Below are 27633 nucleotides of genomic sequence, written 5' to 3'. Positions count from 1 at the left end.
TGGAGGGTCATTTCTCTCTACTAAGCCAATGTTCTTTGTGGAGGCTACTGAAAACATAATTGGAGAAATCTCTTCCCTAAGTAAATTTATGAAATTGCTCCATCTTAATTGAAATGCAAAATCCTACCCAATCATGAATGTTAATCTGTTGTAAAAGAACTTGGTGGTGGACCTGTAACTGTAACACACCATAAAAATCTAAAACTGGTAGACGGAATAAATTTTCACTGTGACTTTTCACTGCAGATGGATGAAGAACTATATGGACACTTGAAGTGTGAGATCAATTTCTCTTTTTGTGGACACTAAGTCCCAGTAGACAACATAGTTGTCTTCACTTTTGAGTATGTTTACTTCCAGAGAAGATCAAAATCATGGTTTTCCACTATTATGTAATGCTGTATTTCCTACACTCCATGTAGTGCTGAAAATGCCAACGCTTCGAGCATATTTCACCCTCATTGTACATATAACGTAAAGGGTTGAGGATGTGGTTAGGCACTTCATAAAAACTCACAAAGTACACTACTAGCTCTCTGCGTCAACTGTAGAAGTTACCACCTTCTCCAAACCATGAAGAGTGCTCCCCTGAACACACTGTCTCATTGATATCAACCTTGGCCAGTACCTGCAGTAGTCATGCAAGTATACTATACTTTGTGGATGATATGCCCTCCCCTCTTATGGTTCCTGCAGCACCATCTTCAGGAACTTCAACTTGTCACAGCCAGCCAGAGAAGCATCTTCCTTCTGTGGCATTTACCGGTAACAGAGCTCCCTTTCAAGGAGCCTCTCCCTGGAGATTTACAGACTGACGATGTAAGGCTAGCCAGTGGTTGAAAGAGTGTAGGTTGCAAGGCTGTCCACTCATTTTCTGTTTCTACGCCCACAGTAGATAAGCCCCCTCAAGATTCTCAATATCCAGACATAATGAAAGAGGTAAAGAAGAAATCTCAAGGGAAGGCTACTCTGGTGACACTGGATGCGCCAGATTCCCCCCCCCCCCCCCCCTCCCCCACACTGTTGGATTTGGAACAGATGTTCGTTGATGTTCTTCTGGTCAAACTGGTGACAGACAGTGATACAGGGGTGTGATCTGGCCTCCTGTCACCTTCATCCCTAACTAGGACACTCTTAACGTAATAATACAGTGGAAATTGCTGTCACCTGCCAGAACTGCAACAACAGATACCTTCCTGTTCTGTGATCTTTGTTGTTCTCCAGGAAACACATTTCATTGATGACCATTCTCCAATTCTTTAACGACACTGTTGATTCTGTGGAACCCTACTCTCCTTTGAGATAGATTCTGGAGAGGGTCTCTGCATTGATTTGCACTGGTGCCATTAGTGAGTGGATTCTCCTCTGCCCTGACACTGCTATTGCTTCCAATGTGGCACAAACAAAACAGTGATGACCATGTATAACATCTATTTGCCTCCATGCCACACACTTAGGTACCTTGAGATGATCAACTTAATCTCATAATGCTACCCGCTTTTATCGTGCTTGTAAGGGAATGTCATCAACTTGACCTCATATTTTCTTGAGAAGAAAAAAACAACACCACATGAGCTAGATATTAACCCCAGCAATCAATCTCATGCGAAAATTCGGGCCATTATGCTGATATTATGCAGTATGGCCCTCTTAACATACACCTTTTAAACATTTGTGTGCTTGGGTCATTTGTCTTGCACCCTGCCTCACTGCGTCCGCATAATGCCTGAAAGTGAAGTACTGAGCACAGAGGTTAGTAAGAAGTTTGTGTTCTTGATGTTGGTGAACACACAAGCTGCCGTGCGATACCTGTGAGTGCGGTATGGAATGTTGGCTTAACTGCAATGATTACATGTCAAAGAACTGGAAGTGTTGAAAGTCATGACCAGTAAGAATCAAAATTTTTGGTTATTGGATGAACTTCTGTTCACGATAAACACATGGAAGTGACACTTTCTTTATGCTATAACTTCATTGCAAATATCTTAGACAGTTGCACAGATGAAGATGTGCTAGATAAAGAAGAAAATAGTGGGTTGATGTTATTTTATTTTTTATTTATTTACATGTCAAGCTCCGTAGGACCAAATCGAGGAGAACACCTCCAAGGTCATGGAACATGTCAGTACATGAACTTTCAACATAAAAGTAGTAACAGATAAAAATAAATGTTCATGAACCTGAAAGAACATCAGTCTATAAGTTTAAGCAAACACTATCAGCATTACAATGAGAATCAGCTTAAGTTTTCAAGGAACTCCTCGACAGAGTAGAAGGAGTGACCCATTAGGAAACTCTTCAGTTTAGATTTGAAAGCGCGTGGATTACTGCTAAGATTTTTGAATTCGAGTGGCAGTTTATTGAAAATGGATGCAGCAGTATACTGCACACCTTTCTGCACAAGAGTTAAGGAAGTCTGATCCAAATGCAGGTTTGATTTCTGCCGAGTATTAACTGATTGAAAGCTGCTTATTGTTGAAAATAAACTAATATTGGTAACTAGAAATAACAATAAGGAATATACATATTGAGAGGCCAATGTCAAAATACCCAGACTCGTGAACAGAGGTCGACAAGAGCTTCATGAACTCACACCACTTATTGCCCGAGCCACCCGTTTCTGAGCCAACAATATCCTTCTAGAATGGCAAGAGTTACCTGAAAACATAATACCATCTGACATAAGTGAATGAAAATATGCAAAGTAGGCTAATTTACGTGTCGAAGTATCACTCACTTTCAATACTGTTCAAATAGTGAAAATGGCTGTATTAAGTCTTTGAACAAGATCCTGAACGTGGGCTTTCCACGACAGCTTACTGTCTATCTGAACACCTAGGAATTTCAAATGTTCAGTTTCACTAATCATATGCCCATTCTGTGAGATTAAAACGTCGGGTTTTGTTGAATTGTGTGTTAGAAAATGTAAAAACTGAGTCTTACTGTGATTTAACATTAGTTTATTTTCTACAAGCCATGAACTGAGGTCATGTACTGTACTACTTGAAACTGAGGCAATGTTGCACACAACATCCTTTACTACCAAGCTAGTGTCATCAGCAAACAGAAATATTTTAGAGTTACCTATAATACTAGAGGGCATATCATTTATATTAGTAAGGAACGGGAGCGGCCCCAACACTGATCCGTGGGGCACCCCCCACTTGACAGTACCCCACTCAGATCCCACATCACAGCCGTTATCAACATTGTGAATGATGACCTTTTGCTGCCTATTGCTAAAGTAAGAGGTGAACCAATTGTGTGCTACTCCCCTTATTCCGTAATGATCTAACTTCTGGAGCAATATTGTGAGATCAACACAGTCAAAGGCCTTTGTTAAATCAAAAAATATGCCAAGCGTTCAAAACTTTTTGTTTAACCCATCCAGTACCTCACAGAGAAAAGAGAATGTAGCATTTTCAGTTGTCAAATGACTTCTAAAGCTGAACTGTACATTTGATAGCAAATCATGTCATATAAAATGATCAATTAACCTTACATACACAGCCTTTTCGGTAACTTTTGCAAACACTGATGGCATAGAAATAGGTCTAAAATTATCTACATTATCCCTTTCTCCCTTCTTATAAAACGGCTTTACTACTGAGTACTTTAATCACTTAGGAAACTGACCATTCCTAAAGGAAAAATTACAAATATGGCTAAATACAGGGCTAACATGTGCAGCACAGTACTTTAATATTCTACTAGACACTCCATCATAACCATAAGAGTCCTTAGTCTTCAGTGATTTAGTTATTGACTCAATCTCCCTCTTGTCTCTATCACAGACAGAGGAGTATTTCAGACATCAATCTCGGAAAGGCATTTCCTTAGAAATTTATATGATTTCTTGTAGAAACTAATTTTTTATTTAATTCACCAGCAATGCTAAGAAAATGGTTGTTGAATACTGTACATATATCTGATTTATCAGTAACAGAAATATTATTACTGCGAACTGACTTTATATCATCAACCTTGTGCTGCTGACCAGACACTTCCTTCACAACTGACCATATGGCTTTAATTTTATCCTGTGAATTAGCTATTCTATTTGCATACCACATACTTTTTGCCTTGCTAATAACATTTTTAAGCACCTTACAATACTGTTTGTAATGGGCCACCGTAGCTTGATTGTGACTACTTCTAACATTTTGATATAATTCCCACTTTGTTCTACATGATATCCTTATCCAACTAGTCAGCCAACCGGGCTGTCCATTACTGCTAGTACTCCATTTAAAATGTTCTAATGGAAAGCAACTCTCAAAGAGCATGAGAAATGTGCTATGGAAAGCATTGTATTTATCATCTATATTATCGGCACTATAAACATCTTGCCACTCTTGCCACTCTTGTTCCTTGACAAATTTGGAAAAACTCTCTATTGCTGTTGATTTAACTTTACTACATAGTTTGTAATTAAATATGATGTTGGTTTGAGTACAAAAACCTTTTAATGTTAAAATTTGTGCATCATGGTCTGTATGTGTACAAGAGGATGACGATGGCAATAGTGAAGCTGCAATTTCACCATTGTCACTGTTGTGTTGGCATATACTAACGGACCGCGGCTGATTTAAAGGCTACCACCTAGCAAGTGTGGTGTCTGTCAGAGACACCACAGTCACATTAGTCAAACATTTTCATTACATCAACAGAGCTGGAGTGTGCAATTGAGGATGTCTGCGACGGTGAAGATAAAGGCTGCTTTGATGATGTAAAATCGTCAAATAGCACTTAGCCCATGTCCGTAACAGAGGATTGTATGCAATGGGCCTTTGCCTTTTGAAAAAATGGAAACAGGGAGTCTGTCTTTCAAGACTATCAGGTACGCATCGTCAAAAGCTTGTAAAAGTAAATCCAGTCTGTTTAGATTCATTTAACAATGCCTACAGCACTTCCATGTCGTAGTCCAACAGATCGGTTACCACACTGAGCTCTTTGAAGAGCCGGCTGACAGTTGTATACCTCAGCTGTCTTCTTCGCTCCCTCTTTGTCAGACTGCATCAACAAAGTTGTGGGAAATGTCTTGGACATGAACACCTGCACTGCTGGAACTGCTATTCTCCTTTATTCAGACTCCCTCCACCACCATCCGGTGCCTTGGTGAACCAAAGATGTTGCAACAACTATTCAGGATCGTTGAAGGGTCGTGCAGCATCTTAAGTGTCATCCTTCACAGCCTATTCTCATCACTTTTGAGTGTCTCTGCATTGCATTAAGGCTCACTATCTAATTAAACACCATATGAAGAAATGCAGGGAGTGCTACATCTTGTGCTTGAGAATTTATGCCTCTTCATTCCAGGTGAGGGCCAAACACTGTATTCTACTGGGCCACTAAAGATCACCAGCTGTTCTGGCTTCACCTCCATGGTGGTATCAAGAGCATTGGCACCCTCTTGTTATGCAGCAATCTTTTGATCACATAAAGGATAAGTTCAAGACATCTCCCTCTTGCTTTTACTCGCATCGTGCTGAATTCTCTAATGAACTTTTCACTAATTGAGAACTGCTTCAGGCTGTCTTAATTATCACACAGTATGGCCCCAGACTCATTCATAACTGGATGATCCAACATCTCAGTGTTACTTAGAGAGTTCATACTCTGTGGGTTTTTAACAATAAATTTGGATATAAGGTATTTTCCTTCTGCTATGGTGAGATAGTATCATCCTAGCCCTTAATCCAGGCAGAAACCTCATGTCCACTGACAGCCACTAATCAGTTAGCCTCGCCCTGTGCTCTGCAAACTGCTAGAAAGGATGGAAGCCCAAAAATTATGCTGGTTTCTTCAGTAGTGGGATATTTTGGGCCCTTGTCAGTGTGTGGTTTCTGGTTGGGACTATCTGCAGTTGACAATTTGGTTGGACTGTTAACAGCAGTCTGAGAGGAGGCTAAGGAGACGGCATAGGTATACAACTGCCAGTTTAGATTGAAGTCAACTGGTAGGTATGCCTGCGTAAAGGAAGTCCCTTTAACTAAGGGCTCACCTTCAAAGGCCTTCATGTTTCCAAGTAGAGAAGGAATTAGCATATTTCATCAAAATATAGGAGGTATTAGAGATAAAGTTAGTGAACTGTTTATAGATGTTGACACTGAAATTATTGGTATATCAAAGTACCACTTAAATAATTTGAAAATTCAGAGGCTTGCTTTACCAGGATGTAGACTAGCTGGCTGTTTTTCAAGGAGTTCCTCGCAGGGTGGGGAAATGGGCATGTACGTAAAAAACAGTATTCCATTTGAGTCCATAGACGTATTGCTGCACTGCACTGAACAGAAATTTGAATGTTGTGCAGGGGCAGTTGAATTTAATGAAACTAAACTACTAATTGTTTTTGTTTATAGGTCCGCTAACTCCGACTTCGAGCATTTCTGCTCAAGCTAGAGAGATTTCTTGATTCACTTTATAGGAAGTACCAGAAATTAGTTATATTTGGTTATTTCAATATAAATGTTGTATATAAAATAGAAAGAAATTTCCACATGGGAAAAATATATTAAAAACAAAGATTCCAAGACTTATCAAGCGGGAAAGCGCCGGTAGACAGGCACAATAAATAAAACACACAAACACACACACAGAATTTCTAGCTTTCGCAACCGACGGTTGCTTCTTCAGGAAAGAGGGAAGGAGAGGGAAAGAAGAAAGGATGTGGGTTTTAAGGGAGAGGGTAAGGAGTCATTCCAATCCCAGGAGCGGAAAGACTTACCTTAGGGGGAAAAAAGGACAGGTGTACACTCGCGCACACACACACACTAGAAATTCTGTGTGTGTGTGTTTGTGTGTTTTATTTATTGTAAATATTGTATATGATGGCGCAAGAAAAGGGATGTTCGTAGATCTCCTAAATTCATATGATCTGATGCAGACTGTGTTTTTTCCAACTATGGTGCAGGGGAACAGTAGCACAGCCATAGACAATATTTTTATTCATTCTTCATTACTAGATGGGCATCCTGTTAGTAAAAGGGTAAATGGTCTTTCAGACCATAATGCACAAGTTTCAACACTAAAAGGCTTTTGTACTCAAACAAATGTCACATATAATTACAAACTATGTAGGAAAATTAATCCAACAGCAATAGAGAGTTTTTTTAACCTCATCAAGGAACAAGAGTGGCAGGAAGTTTATAGTGCCAATAACATAGGTGATAAACACATTTCTCATGCTCTTTGAGAGTTGATTTCCTTTAGAACATTTTAAACGGGGTACTAGCAGTAAAAGGCAGCCCGGGTGGCTGACTAGTGGGATAAGGATATCATATAGAACAAAGCAGGAATTATATAAAAATGTTAGAAATAGTCACAGTCAAGCTACAGTAGCCCATTACAAACAGTACTGTAAAGTGCGTAAAACATTATTAGGCAAAGAGTATGTGGTATGCAAATAGAATAGCTAATGCACAGGATAAAATTAAAACCGTATGGTTAATAGTGAAGGAAGTGTCTGGTCAGCAGCACAAGGTCGATGATATAAAGTCAGTTCATTGTAAAAATATTTCTGTTGCTGATAAATCAGATATAAGTCAGTATTTAACAATAATTTTTGAGCATTTAGTTTCTACAGGGAATCATATAACTCTTCTGGCAAATGCCTTTCCAAGATTGTTGTCTGAAATACTCCTCAGTGATACAGACAAGGGGGAGATTGAGTCAATAATTAAAATTCTGAAGACTAAGGACTCTCATGGATATGATGGAGTGCCTAGTACAATATTAAAGTACTGTGCTGCACATGTTAGCCCTGTATTTAGCCATATTTGTAATTTTTCCCTTAGGAATGGTCAGTTTCCTGAATGATTAAAGTACTCAGTAGAAAAGCCACTTTATAGAAAGGGAGAAAGGGATAATGTAGACAATTTTAGACCTACTCTGCCATCAGTGTTTGCTAAAGTTATTGAAAAGGTAGTTTATGTAAGGATAACTGATCATTTCTCTTCCCTGGGAGGTACTGGGTGGATTAAACAAAATGTTTTGAACACTAGACATCATTTTTTTTTTTAAACTAAGGGGTTTGATTGTGTTGATCACAAAATATTGCTCCAGAAGCAGAACTATTATAGAATATGGGGAATAGCTCAGAATTGTTTCACCTATTACTTTAACAACAGACAGCAAAATGTCATTATTCACAGTGCTGAGAATGTCCGTGATGTGGGGTCTGAGTGGCGTACAGTCAAATGGGGGGGGGGGGGGGGGGGGTGCCCCAGGCATCAGTGTTGGGGCCACTCCTGTTCCTTATTTACATAAATGATATGCCCTCTAGTATTACAGGTAACTCTAAAATATTTATGTTTGCTGATGACACTAGCTTGGTAGTAAAGGATGTTGTACTCAAATTGGCTTGTTTTCAAGTGACGTAAGTTCATGGTTTGTAGAAAATAAGCTGAAGCTAAATCACAGTAAGACTCAGTTTGTACAGTTTCTAACATACAATTCAACAAAACCTGACAGTACAATTCCACAGAATGGGAATCTGAACAGTTCAAATTTCTAGGTGTTCAGATTAATTGTAAACTGCCGTGGAAAGCTCACATTTGGAATTTTGTTCAAAGACTTAGTGCTGCTATTTTTACTATTCGAATGGTATCTGAAGTAAGTGATTGTTCAACACGAAAATTAGTCTACTTCGTTTATTTTCATTCGCTTATGTTGTATGGTTTTATATTTTGGTAAACTTTTCCCATTCAAAAAGAGTATTTTTGGCTCAGAAACGGGCAGTTCAGGCAAGAAGTGGTGCAAGTTCATGACCTTGTCGACCCCTGTCCACAAGTCTGGGTATTTTGACATTGACTCTCAATATATTTATTCCTTCCTGTTAACAGTATTAGATTATTCCCAGAAATAAGCAGCTTTAAATCGGTTAATACTCGGCAGAAATCAAACGTGCATTTGGATCAGACTTCCTTAACTCTTGTGCAAAAAGGTGTGCAGTATACTGCCGCATCCATTTTCAATAAAAAAATCTTAGCAGTAATCTATGTGCTTTCAAATCGATAGTGAAGAGTTTCCTCAGGGGCCACTCCTTCTATTCTGTCAGGGAGTGCCTTGAAAAATTGAGCTGATTCTTGTTGCTGTATTGTTGATTGTGTTTACTTAAACTTATGTCTTGACTTTTCTTGGGTATATAAACATTTTATTTTTATCTGCTATTACTTTTATGTTATAATTTGGTGTATTGACACATTCCATAGCTTGGAGATTTGCTTCTCAATTTGGTCCTACAGAACTTGACATGTAAATAAATAAATAGGCAATTTTCTAAATGCTAACATCTGAATCCAGTTTTTTTATTATTTATTTTTACACATTTATTGCTTGTTTTCAACTTACATAAGGCATATAACACTGCATGGCAACATCACATTTTACTTACTCTCCTCAACTGTGGCTTTCAAGGTGGCCTACCATTTTTCATCCATCAATTTTTATCCCACCAGTTGTTTCTGATTAGAATCAATGCATCAGTCAGCTTCCAATGGGTCCAAGAGTGTATCATCTATGCAGAGTGTTACACTTTTCTCCATCGCCATCAATGGGCTAGTTACCTCTGTTGGTAGAATGAGTCACTTCCGCACATATGCCAATGACTTTTGCCTTTGGTATAGCTTACGTTCTGTAGCTTTGGATGAAGGATATCCAAGTGGAGCCTTTCCCGTGGCTTCATAGCCTCCCGTGAAAATGTAAGTCATATCTTTCTGTCATTCCAGTGAAGTACCCAGCATTTGGACATTGTAGTGCAGTCCCAATTTTTGAGACTCCTCTTTGATAAAAAGCTGAATGGCGTACCCAAATCTATTGCATAAAGACTAGCTGCATGCATAAGCTTAACACACTATGTTTTCTTGTGCACAACTCTTGGTGTTTGGATCATGTAACTCTGCTCCATATTTACTGGGCTCTGGTCTTGTTCTGATTGGCCTATGGTTGCCAGGTTTGTGGCACAGTGAATGTTTACCTTTGAAATTGCTGGACCCAGTCAGTCTAACCACTTTGCACCTTTCTGACTAATCATATATACAGTCTCATTACCAAAGAGGGGCTCTAACTTCTTCAGTTCCTGCAGTACCAACAAAGCTTGCTCACTCATGCTATCATCATCTGACGCTGTCCAAGTCATCCAACTTATCTAATTATTTTTCCATACTATGGGCATCAACCCTGTGACACACAGGCTCAGATGGGATTACCAGTTGGAAAGCGCCTTTAGGCCCTCTGCTGAGATCTCACCATACCTCCTTAGAATGTGCTTCCCATGTTTTTCGACACTGTCTCCTGTCGTTAGTACCCAGATCGTAAGTTAGGACAGACCTTTTTCAAGGACCTAAAGTTTGTCGCCCGTGTGACCTTACGGTATCTGTTCCTCTCAGTTCTTCGAGAGTATCACAGCGCTACAGTGACTTACACTGCTGGCTCTAAAACTGTGGCTAGGATGGGATATGCTTTTACATATCCCACTGGTCAGGAACACATTTGTTGCCAAGGTCTTGTGGTGTTCCTACATTGGATCTAATATCTATTTGTGGGAGAGAGCTGGCTGTGTTCCTCTGTTGGAGCTAATATCCATTGGTAGAGCCCTATATTTTATTAAACAGACCCCCTTGATCACATTTTGATTTATAATGAGTTAATGAGCAGTCTCCACGCTACTGATTGATGTTACTTGATTGTTGCCCTGTTATATCTGCTATTCATGATCTTCCCTTGAACCTAAATCATACTGCCTACTCAGTTGTCTTTATCTTGGTCTCATATCGAATAGGTATCCCAGAGAATGAACTGGCTGACCATTTGGGTAGGCAACTGATAACTTCACCTACGTTTGCTTTGATGAGCCCAGGTGCAGAGTTTTAGCTGCAAATAATGTCTCTCCTCACACTGAGATGGAACATTATCTTATGGACTAATGCCTTCTCCAATAAACTCCACACTGTCAAGGAAACTACTGCTGCATACTGTACTTTCTTCTGTTCGTCTCAGAAGAAAGCCATCATTCTCTGCCCTCTCCGCATCGGTCAGACCAAATTGACCCATAGTTTTATTGTACGTGATGGTTGTGAAACCTTGTGTAAAGTAGCTCACATTGTGGTAGAATGCCCCTCTCCTTCTGGCTCTCCACACCAAGCATGGTGATGGATGACTCACTGGCAGTTGAACTGGTTCTTATTTTTGTCAGATAAAATGGTTTATGTTCTCAGACATAATGTTTTAAATCAGTTTTGGGCAAGGGAAGGATGGTTAGAGTTGGGGCATCTCCTGTTGCATGCTGGGTCTGGAGGACACTCAACTCAGTCTCCTTTGCCAGCTGCCTTTGGTCAGCCCTCTTTTACTCTGTAGTGTTTGCTTTTAGATGTAGTTAGCCCTTTTTTCTGCCACGTCCTGTTTTCTGTTTCAGAGGTAGCACATTAGTGAATAATGGCGCTGTGCCCATCTTTAACCTTTAACCATAATAGATAGGTGGTGGAATGGCTGTGGGATAGCTGGCCCCTGTTGCGTGCAGTGTCCCAAGGAACACTCACCTGACTTCACCTACTTGATCATTTCTGTCACCTTATTTTGTTATTGTCAATTTGACTGGTGTCAGTGTGTCACTTTTGCTGTTACAGATCTTCCGGCTAGAAGGTGTTTTGTACACTCTAACATCTTTAGCCCTTAATTGGTTTGGCAGGGTTCAGATGCGGATGGGGTTTCTCTTATTGCCACAGATGATCCATGGAGGAAGCCTTGTTCTGTTCTCTGACCTACATACTGGTCCAAGTTGTGTACCTTTAACTCTCCTTAAATTATTTTTATGCTCTGACATCAATTTGTCTTCCAGTGCCTCAGTTTTACCATACTAATGTACTTTCACAATTCATTTAAATTTTTGGGTGATATTACTAACTCTGGATGACATACCTCTTGACCAAGGGACTGATGACCTAGCTACTTAGTCCTTTACCCACTCCCCCTGCAAACCAACCAACTGGCAAAATGTTACTTAGTATTCTAGATACTACAAGAACATCTTTAATTCGTATTTGAAATTTCTTACCACAGACTCAAAGTTTCAACAACTACTAAACAAGTCCTTCATGATAACAGAAACATATCTATGTTTTGAGCCAAGTTTTATTGTTTGAATCGACTTTGTTTTGAAAATTACTTACTCCCTGATGCATTCTCTGTATTGAAGACAGCCTTTTATTTTGTGACTTCTTGTTACATTTGAAACCATTACATTTTGCTTCTTCACCTAGAAGTCTGCCTTTTACTCAATTGTAGTTGCACACTTGATAAAGTATCCATAACAATAAAGAAAGATTCATATTTTTCAGGCATTGATTTCAATAAACTACAAATAATCTTGTATCTTCAGTGTTGGCATTGTGTACTCTAAAATCTCATATCAACTTATCAAACTTGAAAAAATGATTTTTAGGAGTGTCACCATTTACAGGAAACTTTGTCATCAACATTTTTTGTACAAGGTAATTATGAATTACTTTCTATTTGAATATTCAAGAGAACAATATGTATAAATCATAGCATGTCTCCTTCCTCTTGGCGTAATCCAAGTGGCTGTATGGCTGTATGAAATTCATTGGATTATTTCTAACTTCTTGTAATTCTTGCAGTCTTCTTCTATGCACATTGTTAGCTGAGTTGTGTAGAAAATAAACTCAATTATTTGAACTCAAGAGTATCAGTTCATAATTTTTAGTTACTGAAGTTATAGCAAAGAAAACAAAGGTATTTTGTATTCTTCCATTTCCTGTGTCATGGCTGCAAGCTGTGTGTGGTAGATCCACTTTGCTTTCCACACATTAATATTGTCACACTGTAAAAGGTGAATTGACAGGGTTTGGTGCCTTCACCCAATTATCAGAACTAGAAAGTTCCCAGAAAAAACAGAAGCCCCAGTTTGAATATTGTTTTCTGTTTAGTAACTGTGTTTACAAATCACATGCAGACAGAAAATCTCTGACCTAAGGTATTGCAAAGTAGCAGGAATACACACACAGATAAGTTCATTACTGCAGCACAGCTATTAAATTACTCGTATTTCGGCAGTACAACATACAGATGCTATATAGTCTCTCCAAATCGTAGATCAGGCGAGACAAATGTAGTAACGAATTTTGGAATTAAACATAAATATATTTCTTATTACTTCCACCCTGAGGCTACCCTTTGATTTGACTCTATTTCAACAGTTTTCATGTTAAGTTACAGGAAACTGGTGTAAACAGTCACTTGCTTTCTTATTTACTTACTGACTTTTCATGGATTGACTTGTGGCCTGTTCCAACCTCATGTTTTGCACCATCTTTTCATGGGATTTTCAATGTATCTTCTTCCAGTAGGATACATTAGAGGTCAAGTTTCGAGAATGTTGTTTTCCGTCCTTAGAATGTGGTATGTGGTGTTTTTGTGTTTCCTCTGTTCAGAGATACTTTTTCATTCGAAAAAATATTTTTGATTGCTGAGTAATTTATGCATTTTTTTCTATCCCTTAAAGAGTAACCTTTTATTGCTCACAGGCATCTTATTTCAGCTGCCTGATTTTTGCAGTTTATTCACCCACAGAAATGTAAAACAAACAAAATTTGTAAAAGACAGAGAGAAATGATAAATATGAGGGATGAGGTAAAATGGAATAATTATATCAATATAAATAAAAAAGGGGAAGAAAGGACTCTAGTGAAAAAGAGAGGTCAGCCAAAGGTGTAGAACAGAGATGTCCAACCTTTTAGCTTACCTGGGCCTCTTTGGAAGAAGACAAGTGTTTTTGTGCCGCAGATAATATACTTAACACCAACAATTACTGCTGAGGAAAAAAAAAGAAAGAAAAACTGACCAGGGAGAGGGGAGGGGGAGGGGGACAGGCAGAGAGAGAGAGAGAGAGAGAGAGAGAGAGAGAGAGAGAGAGAGAGAGAGAGTTTCAAATTGAAAATATTCAGTTTTCATAACTTAACATAAATGAATTAATAATTTTTTGTACCTGTTATGTGATAGATGCTCACTTTGTGGGCCACAGGTTGAGCAACCCTGGTGCAGAGACTTGCCTAATGTAAAAATAAGTGAGTGGTGTGAGTAAAGTATGTGTTTGAACCTCAGTTAAGTTCCCAGTTTAGCAGTTCAGACCAAGAGAACAGACCAAATTTACTCAAATGGTGTGATATTGTGTCCATAATTGAACAAGATTCTTTGGTGTGGACCAAAGTATAGTGCTCCAGTTAGAGGCTGTATTGATTCCGTGCAATCTTTGTTGCAGATATCTAGATCATCTAATGGGCCTGAGAAGTGGATAATGAAAATTTCCCTTGCCAGGCCAAGGGTGTACTAGACAGAGGAAGCAGGCTAGGTGATAATTTGAGGTCCTCTAATCACCGCTTGCCTGTCAGTAAGCAGAGAGTGAAATCAGATCACTTAAAATGTAAATGCACTTTGAATATATGCACTTGAATATTAACAGTAAATTTCTGCAGCATTTGTAACACTGTCCCTGAATGTACCACCCACTAGAAAGCTATTGCTCTGAACCAAGAGCTGAATGAAACCCGAAACAGGACACCCCGGGATATTTAACATAAAATGGAACATAAATTGAAAGGATTTTATAGGAAGGGAGTGTTCATTGCAATTGACAAAAACATGAGAGTTGGTGGGAAAGTAATGCACACATGTTTGTAGAACACGACCTAAATGACCATGAAACAGAGAAATTTTCCAGATAGCATGTGGTTGGTAACTTCCCCCTCTGTGTGCATGCACGGTTTGAATGTGTTGCATTCATCCAGTGTGTTTTGAGTGGCAGATAATTATGACCCAGAAGAGAAAAGAGTGTTGAATGTATCCACCCATCTTCTCCTCAGACGAAACTGAGTTTACGTGACTGATTATCTGGTACAAGGGGCAATAGTAAACTCTTCTCACTATGTAGAGACTCTGAATCTCCTCTGACAAGTTTATTGTGTTAAGAGGCAGCCTGGTGCCATTAATCTTGTAACATGACAATGCTCATCCACATATCCCGCGCATGGCTGAAGAGGCTCTGTGAAACATGAATTTTGAGCTGATTCTACACCCTCCTTATTGCCCCAATTTTGCACCTTGTAATTTTTATTTTTTTCTTTACTCAAGAGAGACCTCAGAAGATGAGGTGACGGCAGCTGTTAAGTTCTAGATTCGAAAAAAGTCAGAAGAAGTAGTTTTCAGTGACAGAATGAAATAACGTGTTACACTGGAGAAATGTGTTATTCTTAACAGTGACTATGTTGCAAAAGGTATAATACAGTTTTGAAGCTTAAGAATTGTACTTTAATGTACTTTTGCCATATCACCCTAATTGTTTTTGTTTACGTTCTACAGGTGTGTGTGCCTTACTTTTCAGCCTACCTTTGTATTATATCTATCAAGGGCAAAATCAAGTATGTCTGCAAAGTTTCCTGGACATAAGTAATCGTCCTTGGTGAACTCATATGAAACATTTGATGCTTTTACTGGCCACTTGGTTCTTCTGTAACACTTTAGAGTCATTGAAAGAAAGTCTACACTAAGTAGTGCAGAAGTACCTTGGTCTTGTGATATTGGTTGGAGGTGACTTCAGCCTACCAAGCATAAAGTGGGACATCTATGATTCATTGCAAAAAATGGTTCAAATGGCTCTGAGCACTATGGGACTTAACTTCTGAGGTCATCAGTCCCCTAAAACTTAGAACTACTTAAACCTAACTAACCTAAGGACATCACACATATTCATGCCCCAGGCAGGATTCGAACCTGCGGCCGTAGCGGTCGCGCGGTTCCAGACAGTAGCTCCTAGAACCGCTCGGCCACCCTGGCCAACGATTCATTGCAGATGGTGTGGACAGATAGTCATGCAACATAGTTCTTGCTGCATTTTCTGAGACATGTCTTATACAACTGGCGATCACAATGTTCATCATAGCCACAGTTGTTACCAAAAGTTAATAAATAAACCTATCAACAAGCTTAGGAAATTTGTTATGCTGGGAAGAGCTGGGAAGCAGTTGTTAACATCCTACCTATACAATGAACAGATGTCATTTAGTTCCAGTCTGATAGACATAAAGGAATTATGGACAAAGTCAGTTGCTCTTTGGAGACGTATGTGATTGGATTAAGGTTGGAAAAGATACACCATGGTTTAGTAACATCCTATGGAAAGTGTAGAGAAAACACAAATTGTTGCACTCACAGTTAAACAAAGGTAGCAGAAGTGTCAATATGCAAATGTCATTAGGCATTTTTGCATCTATAAAAGGATTGACGAGTGAAGTGTACCCCAAGTGCTCCCTAATATGTTTGCAAAATACCTTGTTGAGAGTTCTAGAAAATTCTGGCACTACATAAAATTGCTATGCACGTTGGTAGCTTCTCTCCAGTAACACCTTCACTAATCTGGCCTGGCAGCAGAAGGCAAGAAAAAATCATTCACGCAGGAAATTGTACAGACATAACATTTATTCGATGCCACACAAATTCTCATATAGATGTATAAATAGCATCCCTAGTGTTGAACAACAACTGAAAGAGTTGAAAACAAATGTCACCAGATCTGAATGGAATCCCAATTCTATTTAATAGAAAATATACATCAGCATTGGCCCCTTGGTTATCTTGCATTTTGTCGCAAAACCTCTCACCCACCACAATCTCCCAAGCAACTGCTTTGTATAAGAAGGGTTAAAGAACTGACCTGCAAAATTACATATAAATATCGCCAACAATTCTATAGTATATTCTAAGTTCAGATAAAATAAATTTGCTGTAGAGAGAAAAACTTTTATCTACAAATTAGCATAGATTTAGAAAGCATTACTTGTGCTGAACTCAGCTTGTCCATCTCTCACATGGTACAGATTAGGTTATCAGATATATGAGTGGCCTGAATACTTAGGTAATAGAACCCAGTACACTGTCCTGGATGCTGAAAGTTTATCAGAGACTAAGGTATCACCATGAGTGCTCCAGGAATGTGTGATAGGTCCACTCTTGTTCTCTATCTGCCTAAATGATCTGTCAGATGCAGTAGACAGCAGTCCGTGACTGCTGATGATGCTATAGCACACATGAAAATGAACGTTAAATGTCTATATTAGGGTACAGAATGACTTGTACATGTTTCTGTTTGGTGTAATGACTCTCAACTTGCTGTAAATTCGAAAAAAAAAAAAAAAAAAAAAAAAAAAAAACTGTAGATTAAATCCACATGAGTAGGAAAAACAACCCATAATGTTTGAAAACAGTGTTAGTGGTGTGCTGCTTCACACAGTCGCAAAGATTGAATATCTAGGTGTAGTGTTGCAAAGCGACATGAAATGGAAGGAGTAGTTGAGGTTAGTTGTAGGGAGGGTGTATGGTCGACTTCTGTTGGGGAGAATTCTGAGAAAGTGTAGCTCAGCTATAATATAGACTGCATATGAAACTCTTGTGTCCATTTCTGTGTGCTGCTCATATGTTTGAGAGCTCCACAAGGTGTGATTGAAGGACAACATTGAAACAATTAGTCTTTCATTCCCATCTCGTCCGGTAAGTCTCCCTTTACCTGGGGTTCTGGGTGACTTTTCTTCCTTCCCTTCCCTTCCCTTCCCTTCCCTTCCCTTCCCTTCCCTTCCCTTCCCTTCCCTTCCCTTCCCTTCACTTCACTTCACTTCAACCTTTCTGTCAGAAGGAGCCACTGGTTCCAAAAGCTTGCAAATTTAAGTACTTTTACATGTGTCTCCTCCTACCACAGCCTGATAAGTAGACTTTTTACCTATCCTATAACATCAACTCACCAAGCAGCAGCAGGAGAACACACACATACAAAAAGGCCTAACTTTTACATTACATTGTCAATAATTGATTATTTTTGTTGTTGTAACTACTTTATTGGGATTTGAATTCTTTTACATGACTCCATCTTTTTATTATGCATTGAAAGGAAGTTAAAAAGAAAAACATATGTAATAAGTTTATGTTAGTCCTGTGAGTCAATATTTTCTTGCACCAAAGTGTCTTTCAGAATGTACACATGGAGTTCACTGCAGCTATCTTCCACATATCGAATGACTCTGAAGATCCTCCACCTTTTGCATTTTTGTGGGTACTTTACAAGAAGAATAGCGTTAATTTCAAGGTAGTTCAACATGCTGGCTTAGTCCAACATTAAAGATATGTTTGATTGGACCATTGATGAATGGTGATCCCACAATATAGCCAGGGCTTTTATAATCATAAATGAAGGAACATAGAGAATTTATACTAAAATGAATTCTCACATTTCTCTATTTAAATGACATTTCTAGGAAGACAGTTGTCTTTTTGTAGAACTGATTTAACTTGGGGGACAAAAATACTAAATAATATGAAATTACCTGCATTCTCCATCAGTTATTTCGGCATCTTCATTCTTTTCTGAGTAGTGTTCATAAGATGCTCTTCCCTGTCTTGTTTGCTGTGTTACAGATCTCTTATGACTTCAGAGGTTTTATTTTCGTTTCCACCTCCATTTTAATCTGAGGAATCATGGTGCTTAATGTGCTTTCAAACAGTAAAATTTATACAAAATAATGCAGATTTTATAATAATGCGTTGTTGTGCTCTGAACTAACAGGGGCCTAGTAATGTCAACTGTAATGCATTGTTGTGCTCGCTATTAACAGCCGCCAAAGTACAATGTCATCTCTGTAACAAGATAACATTAAGTATTTTGTTAAAAAGGCAGATGCAGATATCCACGACATGAAGGAAATATCAGCATTTTAAACTTACTTGCAGTTTATTGCTGTCCTTTTAACACAGAATGATAGGGTTTCATAACCAGTGAAAACATAAAAAATGTGACATCTGCCATTTTAACAAATGACTATGCACATATCTTCTTTCTAAGGATATCTCATGAAAAGACTATTAATGCAGATGAAGAAAACAGAAATCACATGACCTGTTGCTGCAGAATGACTGCACGTGTACAGAGTTGTTTCGCATGTTCATTGTGACAGCAGCAGCTCGTGGAGACACTTCGTTGATAAAGCAAAGTAACGCCATTTCTATGTATCTTGTGGTACTTCATTACTGCACTCAGTATTGTGCAAGTCACACTGAGATAATGGTGATTAGTATTTACAAAAAGATATGAAGGACTTTTCTGATAGAAAAAGAAAGTATGTGCGATATTACCAACTGATTGTAATTGTAATCTGGCTTTGGAGGTACTGAATACTGTAATTCATTAGTGTCAGTAACGTAAAAGATACAGACTCACCCCACCCATATCAGATAGTAGTGTCACTTTGTTAAATGTTTATGTTGCTATAGAGTGATTTCATGGAGCATCTGTCCTTCATGGTGTTAGGTATTCAAGTTGCATGCATGCTTAATTTGTTAAGGAAAACATACTCAATTTCATAGAGTATTACAAATGCTGTGGTGTGTAAATGTTACTTCATTGCACATTACATATGCTATGAGTTGTTTATTGATTTGTCTTATGTTGTTTTTGTTATGAGCCAAAAAGCTGTACCAGATTATGTTTGACCACTGTTTGTTTAAAGAGAGAGTGTACTACTGTGGAGCAAATTTGTAATGTGTTTTTCAGAGTTTAAAATCTTCACCAGGTGAGGGTATTTGGCATAAACCCTGATGACTGTATGGCTCAAACAAGTATTTGCAAATTTTAGATATATCCTTGAAGATGTCTTGTGCAGCGAGAAACTGAGTTTTTAAATTTCAAATGTCTTTTAAAACTTGCTTAATAGGATTGTTAATATGTTTGTTCAACATATGAGAGATCATACTTCATTTCTGCATAACATTGTCTCATAATATTAGTAAAAGTAATTGTGAGAGAACATGGTTGTAATAGTTTAGAGAAATATTTTCAAATATAAATTATAACAAAGCGTGATGAAGTTATTAAATATCTGTTAACCATTGCCCAGAAACTTTAGCCGTTGGATAAATGATTTATTGTCACCTCAACTGTGTGATGCTTTCACTTCTCTTTCATATGCCGTCTTGCCCTCTTGAAGTCACTTACCATTATGTCAGCACCTCTTGCAAAGATGGCACTTCTTCAAATTGAAAATTTTGCCTCTTGCTGTTTCCTGGTAATGATCATTTAATTTAATCACTGCTTGAAGTAATAAAATTCATTTGTTTTAACATGTACCTATCCCTAGAGAAAGAAAGTATAAACATATCAAACAGTAGATAGAAAAGCACTTTTTAACTTAGTTTTTATTATGCCGACTTTTCCTTTGATTAGTTTCTGAAAGTCAAAGAGTCATTCACTAGATACATTCTAGGTGATGTTATTGATGATATTTTTGCATTTTATCTTGGGAAGAACTTCCAAATACTACTTGTATTTTACATGTAAACATTTCGTGTCCTTTATTTTATAGATGTATATGTTTAACTTTTAAATATTATGTCTCATAGCGTGATCCTCTATCTCGTTGAATATCTTCTTCATACTTCTTTTCACATTAAACAAACTGACATCCAATTGTTACTGTTCTAATGTGGCCATATCTCCCACATCAGATATGCCCTCTTCTACCAAGAGGATATTCACACCATATCTGTCTGTTTGAGCATTGAGTTTGTGTCAATTTTATTATTGTCATCTTTGCTAAGTTCATGAGGTTTTTGGCATGCAGCTACGATAAGTCCAATCGCTCCACTAATATTTTTGATGTGTACCTTTTGACCATACCTTGAATGAGGTGGCTGACTTGACTAAAGAGCGGCACTTTCACCCTCTCTTTTTTTTTTTTTAAATCTCTGAACCACATGACCACACTTGTGTTCATATATCTAATAGCTCAGAGATATTTGTTTGATAACAAAAAGTTAAATTTTATGAGACGTGTACGCTTTCCCTACATAATAAGTCTTGAAAGTCTCTTCAGGTTTGGTGCCGGATCCTAAAATCAACTCAGTTCTATATTTCAGCGAGCCATCTGTTTGCCGTCTTCAGGAGAATGCTGCTTCTGCTGATGAGTCCCGCTGAGAGCTCTCGGCGGGACTCACAAGCAGAAGCAGCATTCTCCTGAAGATGGCGATCGATTGGATCACCGAAATATCGAATCGAGTTGATTTTAGGATCCGGCAGCAAACTGGATGAGACTTTCAAAAAGTTTATTGTTTGGATTCTCTTGTTGGCACAATTAAAATACATTTACATAAAGCTTTTAGCCACAGCCTTTGTTAGCAAAAGAGAAACACACACCATTCATACACGCAAGCAAGTACACCTCATGCACTCAACTGCCAACTCAGACAGCAGCTTTGACTGGAATGCAGCTATCACGTGGGACTCAAGCAGCCATATGAGGGGTTTGGGGAAGGGGAAGGGGGGAGAGGTAGGGGTAGGGGTATTAGTGTACGGATGGAGTGGAGAGGTGGATGCTGTCGGTGGAGTGTGCAGGGACTAAAATGCCACCAGGCGCAGCGTCAGGAGGTTGTGAGGCAGGGAGGTGGGGAAACCCTCCACCCAACAGTTTCCTTATCCTCTGTCTTATCATCTCCTCCCCATTCTCATCTCCCACAGTCTGTGTTTGCCACTCACTGCCAACGCAAGTGGCCATCTTTTCCTCATCCTCTCCTTTTTCGATCCTTTTTCCCCCATTTCATTGTACCACAACCTCCAGAGGCTGTGCCTGTTGGCATTCTAGTCCCTGCACTCTCTACCAGACTGCAGACTTGCCTCCTCCTCCTCCCCCTCCCCCCCCCCCCTCTCCCCAATCCTACCCATAATATCAGAGTTGGCTGTCATGCGTGTATGAGGTGTGCTTGCTTGTGTGTGTTGATGGTGTATGTTTCTCTTTTGCTGATGAAGGCTGTGCCTGTCAATTTGACACTTGAACCATGTTGAGACGTACAAATATGGAGGAAAAAGTGCTGTTGTGATGTCTTTGAGAGCTCTCAAATAGTGGACTTGTATTTGGATTCAGATTCCTGTCTGGCCATCCAGTTCTAAGTTTTCTGTAGTTCCCTAATCTGTTCAGGTAAATACTAGTGATTTCCCTAAAAGATGACTTTGTCACAAAAATATACTATGGTTCCTTATATCTCTTTCTGTTGAAGCTAAGATCATCTTTCTTTTGATTCCTAGTGTTGCAAAACTTCCTCAGTCCACCTTCATACCATTAAAATTTCACTCCAACTATAGGTAAGTTTTATTTCTTCAGTTAGAAATCGTATATTGAGATTGAAAATGATAAAGCCTTCTAAATTTATAACAAATCTGTTTTGTGTAAAAACAGTTTATTACTGCATGTGAACAGCCACTAGTTGTAAAAAGTGTATTAAAACAAGTGTAGTAAAAATAGCATGGGTATTAATATACAGTGCTTTATTTTCAGTTGGGATGAATGGGTTCCTGAGAGCAGAGTTCTGAAATACAATGATGCAAATGTTCAGAAGCAGAAAGAACTTCAGAAGGCACACAAGGCCAATCCACAGTAAGCACTAAGTTTTTTTCTTATTTCCTTAAAATAGATTAAATGCTCTTCCTTTGATTTCATGTGGATAGAGTAATTAAAATATATATTCAGCATACAATGTTTACAGGTCACCAGCTTTAGACTTGTGAAAATGTGTTTCGTTGAACAATTTATAAAAAAAATTCCTGTGCCTCTCTTCAATTCTTCATTAAATAGAATGAAAAGACTCATAATGTGTTCATTTCTGTGTGTGATATTAGCCTATTTTTGGCTTTATATGCATTATTAACTTGGTAATCAAATTTCAGTTAGAATTAGAAATTTAAACATGTACATGCTAGTAATAAAATTGATTTGTGATATGTTCTGCACAGAGAAAATGCTGAGTACTTTGCTCTGTTACCAGTGTGGCCTCTGTGTCTATCCCATGCCCCATGGTCCAGCCGTTTTTACCCTGGAAATTGGCAACACTGGGCTAAGCACCACATTGTGACACTATTTCTGCTTCTGACACTCTATAAAAGAATTTATGTGCTCAGAACACTATTGTCGTCGCTTGTTAATGTAATGCTAGTCATGTTTACTTTATACCCCAAGTAATGAACACTGTTGTGTTCAGTCCACAGACTGGTTTGGTGTTGCACTACACATTCGTCTAGCATGTGCAAGGCCATTCTTCTCTACTTAACTGTTGCAATCAACATCTTTTTGAACTCCGTTATTGCAAAGCCTAAGTCTTCCTCTACAATTTCAAAAGCTTCTTTTCTCTTCTTATGCATACTGTGTATTGTCTGCATTTCACTTCAGTAGAAGGTTGCACTCAAGACACCACCTTCAGAAAAGGCTTCCTAAAACTTAAATTTGTATTTGACTAGTAACTCGCCCCAGTTTTGCACAGTATCTCTGGTAGGATGACTTGTCTGGCAGAGTGGTTGTAAATTATGTACGCAAACCTTCCTCATGAATCAGTCTATCTATTAGTGAAAACCATATCAAAATCCCTACATTAGTTCCAGATCCCTACATTAGTTCCTGAGAGTAGCCTAGACCAACAGGCGGAAAGACATAGCGGTGGACTTTAACTTATAATATGTATAAATGTTAGCAAAATTCTCTCTGTCAGACATGCTTTTCTTGCTATTGCAGTCTGGATATTATATTCTCTCTACTTTGGCAGTCATCAGTTTCTTGTTGCCCAAATAACAAAAATCATATGCTTCATTGAGTGTTTCATTAACAGTGGCTAAATAACCACTCCTCACTGTACCTAACTTAACATGAAGAATAACGTTAAGTATTCTACATGCATCCGGTGTGTGTGATATGGACGGATGCTGTTGGCTGGTGTGTCAGGTGCAGTGCCACTTGCTACTTTATATCTCCCCACAACTTGTCTTGCGTGCACACCTCTGTGGTTCTGAAGGAAGCTGGTCACCCCAACCCAGACCTTGTTATTGATTAATATTCAAAAATGATTTGAGATACAAAATTCAGACATATTTGGTTTTTAGAGGGGAGAGAAAAAAAGGTAAGTGAAGATTGAACACCAGGTAAACAAGCTTATGCTGAATTTTGATCTGTTTTAAAATACCCGAAATAATGGTTTTCAAAGATGAGATTGCTACTTTTATGTATGAAAAATTCACAGCTGCATGTGAAAGAAATTTTATGTGAAACGTGAACTGTAGTGCCAGTGAAGCCAGTATTTAATTTAAAATTAATCCCCACTTATCCCCCCACTGAGCGAGGTGGCTCTGTGGTTAGTACATTGGATTCGCATTCCGGAGGACGACGGTTCAACCCTGTGTCTGGCCATCTAGATTTAGGTTTTCCGTGATTTCCCTAAATTGCTTCAGGCAAATGCCGGGATGGTTCCTTTCACAGGGCACGGCCGATTTCCTTCTCCATCCTTCCCTAACCCAAGCTTGTGCTCTGTCTCTTGCCTCCTCCTCCCATTCATCCCCTCTCCCCTTGTGGTGAACAACAGAATGCAAAATTAATATATCAAAAACTTAATAGGAAGAAATGATATCGTGGGCTGGGCTAAATTACATAAGGATGTTGTTGTTGTTGTGGTCTTCAGTCCTGAGACTGGTTTGATGCAGCTCTCCATGCTACCCTATCCTGTGCAAGCTTCTTCATCTCCCAGTACCTACTGCAACCTACATCCTTCTGAATCTGCTTAGTGTAGTCATCTCTTGGTCTCCCTCTACGATTTTTACCCTCCACGCTGCCCTCCAATACTAAATTTGTGATCCCTTGATGCCTCAGGACATGTCCTACCAACCGATCCCTTCTTCTAGTCAAGTTGTGCCCCAAACTTCTCTTCTCCCCAAACCTGTTCAATACTTCCTCATTAGTTATGTGATCTACCCATCTAATCTTCAGCATTCTTCTGTAGCACCACATTTCGAAAGCTTCTATTCTCTTCTTGTCCAAACTATTTATCGTCCATGTTTCACTTCCATACATGGCTACACTCCATAAAAATACTTTCAGAAATGACTTCCTGACACTTAAATCTATACTCGATGTTAACAAATTTCTCTTCTTCAGAAACGCTTTCCTTGCCATTGCCAGTCTACATTTTATATCCTCTCTACTTCGACCATCATCAGTTATTTTGCTCCCCAAGTAGCAAAACTACTTTACTACTTGAAGTGTCTCATTTCCTAATCTAATGCCCTCATCATCACCCGACTCAATATGACTACATTCCATTATCCTCGTTTTGCTTTTGTTGATGTTCATCTTATATTCTCCTTTCAAGACACTATCCATTCCGTTCAATTGCTCTTCCAAGTCCTTTGCTGTCTCTGACAGAATTACGATGTCACCAGCGAACTTCAACATTTTTATTTCTTCTCCATGGATTTTAATACCCACTCCGAATTTTTCTTTTGTTTCCTTCACTGCTTGCTCAATATACAGATTGAATAACATCGGGGAGAGACTACAACCCTGTCCCACTCCCATCCCAACCACTGCTTCTCTTTCATGTCCTTCGACTCTTATAACTGCCATCTGGTTTCTGTACAAATTGTAAAGGATGTGTATTTCATTATTTTCAAACACAAAAATTATTTCACCCTGAAGACAGATCATCATTATTAATATTTTCTGCGCTCTGTTAACTTCATTTAGTCAACTGACAAACAGAATGAAATTTTCATTCTGCAGCAGTGTGTGCACTGATGTGGAACTTTCTGGCAGATTAAAACAGTGAGACGAGGTACTGGTGGAATTCAAGCTGTGAGGACGGGTTGTGAGTCATGCTTGGGTGGCTCAGATGGTAGAGCACTTGCCTGCAAAAGGCATAGGTCCTGAGTTAGAGTCTCAGTCCGGCACACAGTTTTAATCTGCCAGGAAGTTTCAACTGTCAAACAGTTATCAGACACTTACCCCTATAAACATAACATCAGCTAACATGTAATAGTTTGGAGCTTTAGCACAACAATAAAAAATTAAAGTGTGTAGTTAAATACAGTCACTAAAATCTTTAAAAGCTGTAGGCCATGAAATCATTTCAATAATGCCAGACATGCTCCAGCATCCTGTCCTCCACATAAATAAATATAAAAAAAATCTGGCCACTGCTAAATACAGTGTACTGCTCTCAGTAACATTCAGTTTCCTTATTCATGTATAACAAAGGCAAAGCAGGTTGACATTCAGATGGCAACCCGAAAATGAACTAATATCAATATCATGCCTTAACATTTAGACCACAAAGAAGTTATCAGCTGAACACCTCTCAACATTATAGCTCACAAACCATAGTTAGTTTCCATATGTATTCATTTCCAGGGCCACACACATGAATTAACAGTGCTGAAAATCATAAGTAACATCGAACAAATGTTCACATTATGAATGTTATGCTACAGAAGTTGATTTTAACCTAAAAAACAAGAGAAAGATACAGCAAAATGTAATATAGTAACATATTATATCTACCACTTAATATTTTTATTGTATGTAAAAAAGGAAACATGTATTACAGGCCACTGATGATGCTTCCCAAATAAATGAAGTGAAATGCTTATGGTAACAAATAAACTGTCTTCAGTTGGTTGGATAGATGGTACGTACCTCCAAAACTTTAAAGCAACTAAGGGAAAGATGGAAAACAGAAAAAATGATGATAACTAATAGTTTTTTTGTCTTCACTCATGTATCGTGACAACATTTTAAGTTTGTGCATCTAATCATTTACAAACAAAGAAAATAGATGTGAAATTTGCAGAAACTAGATGAAATTTGCAGAAACTAGATGAAATTTGCAGAAACTAGATGAAATTTGCAGAAACTAGATGAAATTTGCAGAAACTAGATGAAATTTTGCCAGAAACAGATGATACATTTCTGGTCCCTACTTATTGCTGATGTATGAGATGCCTCACTGTGGTGAAGGAGCACTTTTTTTGTATGCCAACCTTGGTCTTCTTCCAACCAATGCAAGTTTTAAACAATTCAACAGTGAAGTTTAATAGGGCCCAGTTATGGTTCTGCCTTTTTCCAAGTAATCTGCGAGGATTATTCCTTGGGAATCCCAGAAAATAGTGGCCATCATTTTACCATCTGACAAAATGGTGTCTACATTCTTTAGTGCCCTTCCACCAGCCTGTGTCATTATTTTGACTGCCATTTTGACTCTGGTGTGTATTGATGGATCTAGGTTTCATCAACAATCACAAATATACACAAAAAGTCTTGTGGATTGCTATCAAACATCACCAAACACTGAGTGGAAATGTTGTGCAGGATGTGCTTTTGATCAACCACCTCACACAGAGTTTCTTTATAGTCAGTTCTCTGAACAGGACATTATGTACTCAGTTGAGATTCCTATAGTTTCGTAAGCAGTGTGAATTTTTATTCAGTAGTCTTGCATTATCATATCATGGAGTTTGTCAATGATTTTCTTTGTGGTGATCTCAGTTTTACAGCGCAAGTGCAATTTGCTTTCAGTGCTTGAATGACCACATTTAAACTCATTGATCCACAAGTAAATGGCTTCAATGATGCTGCAAAGTCCACGTGTAGTTTATTCAATTCTGTTTTGATTTGTGCGGCAGTCCAAACTTTAAAATGAAAATGTTTAATAACAGCACAAAACTTGGTTTTCTCTATCTTCAATTACTATTGACAATTCAGATGGTTGTCAACAATG

General features: G+C 38.5%; 1 protein-coding gene across 1 annotated transcript in view; it reads left to right on the top strand.

Moving 5' to 3' along the window:
* Positions 1 to 27633, top strand: part of LOC126365935 (mortality factor 4-like protein 1) — a 121688-nt gene that overhangs the window by 22788 nt on the left and 71267 nt on the right. The window contains exon 3 of the mRNA XM_050008706.1: positions 22380 to 22478. Coding sequence (XP_049864663.1) covers positions 22380 to 22478 — 99 coding nt within the window. The remainder of the gene's footprint in view (positions 1 to 22379; positions 22479 to 27633) is intronic.

Source organism: Schistocerca gregaria, chromosome 4 (assembly GCF_023897955.1).
Source record: "Schistocerca gregaria isolate iqSchGreg1 chromosome 4, iqSchGreg1.2, whole genome shotgun sequence".
Classification (NCBI taxonomy): Eukaryota; Metazoa; Arthropoda; class Insecta; order Orthoptera; family Acrididae; genus Schistocerca; species Schistocerca gregaria.
Note: the sequence above shows the minus strand (reverse complement) of the source record. Positions and strands in the feature narration are given on the sequence as shown.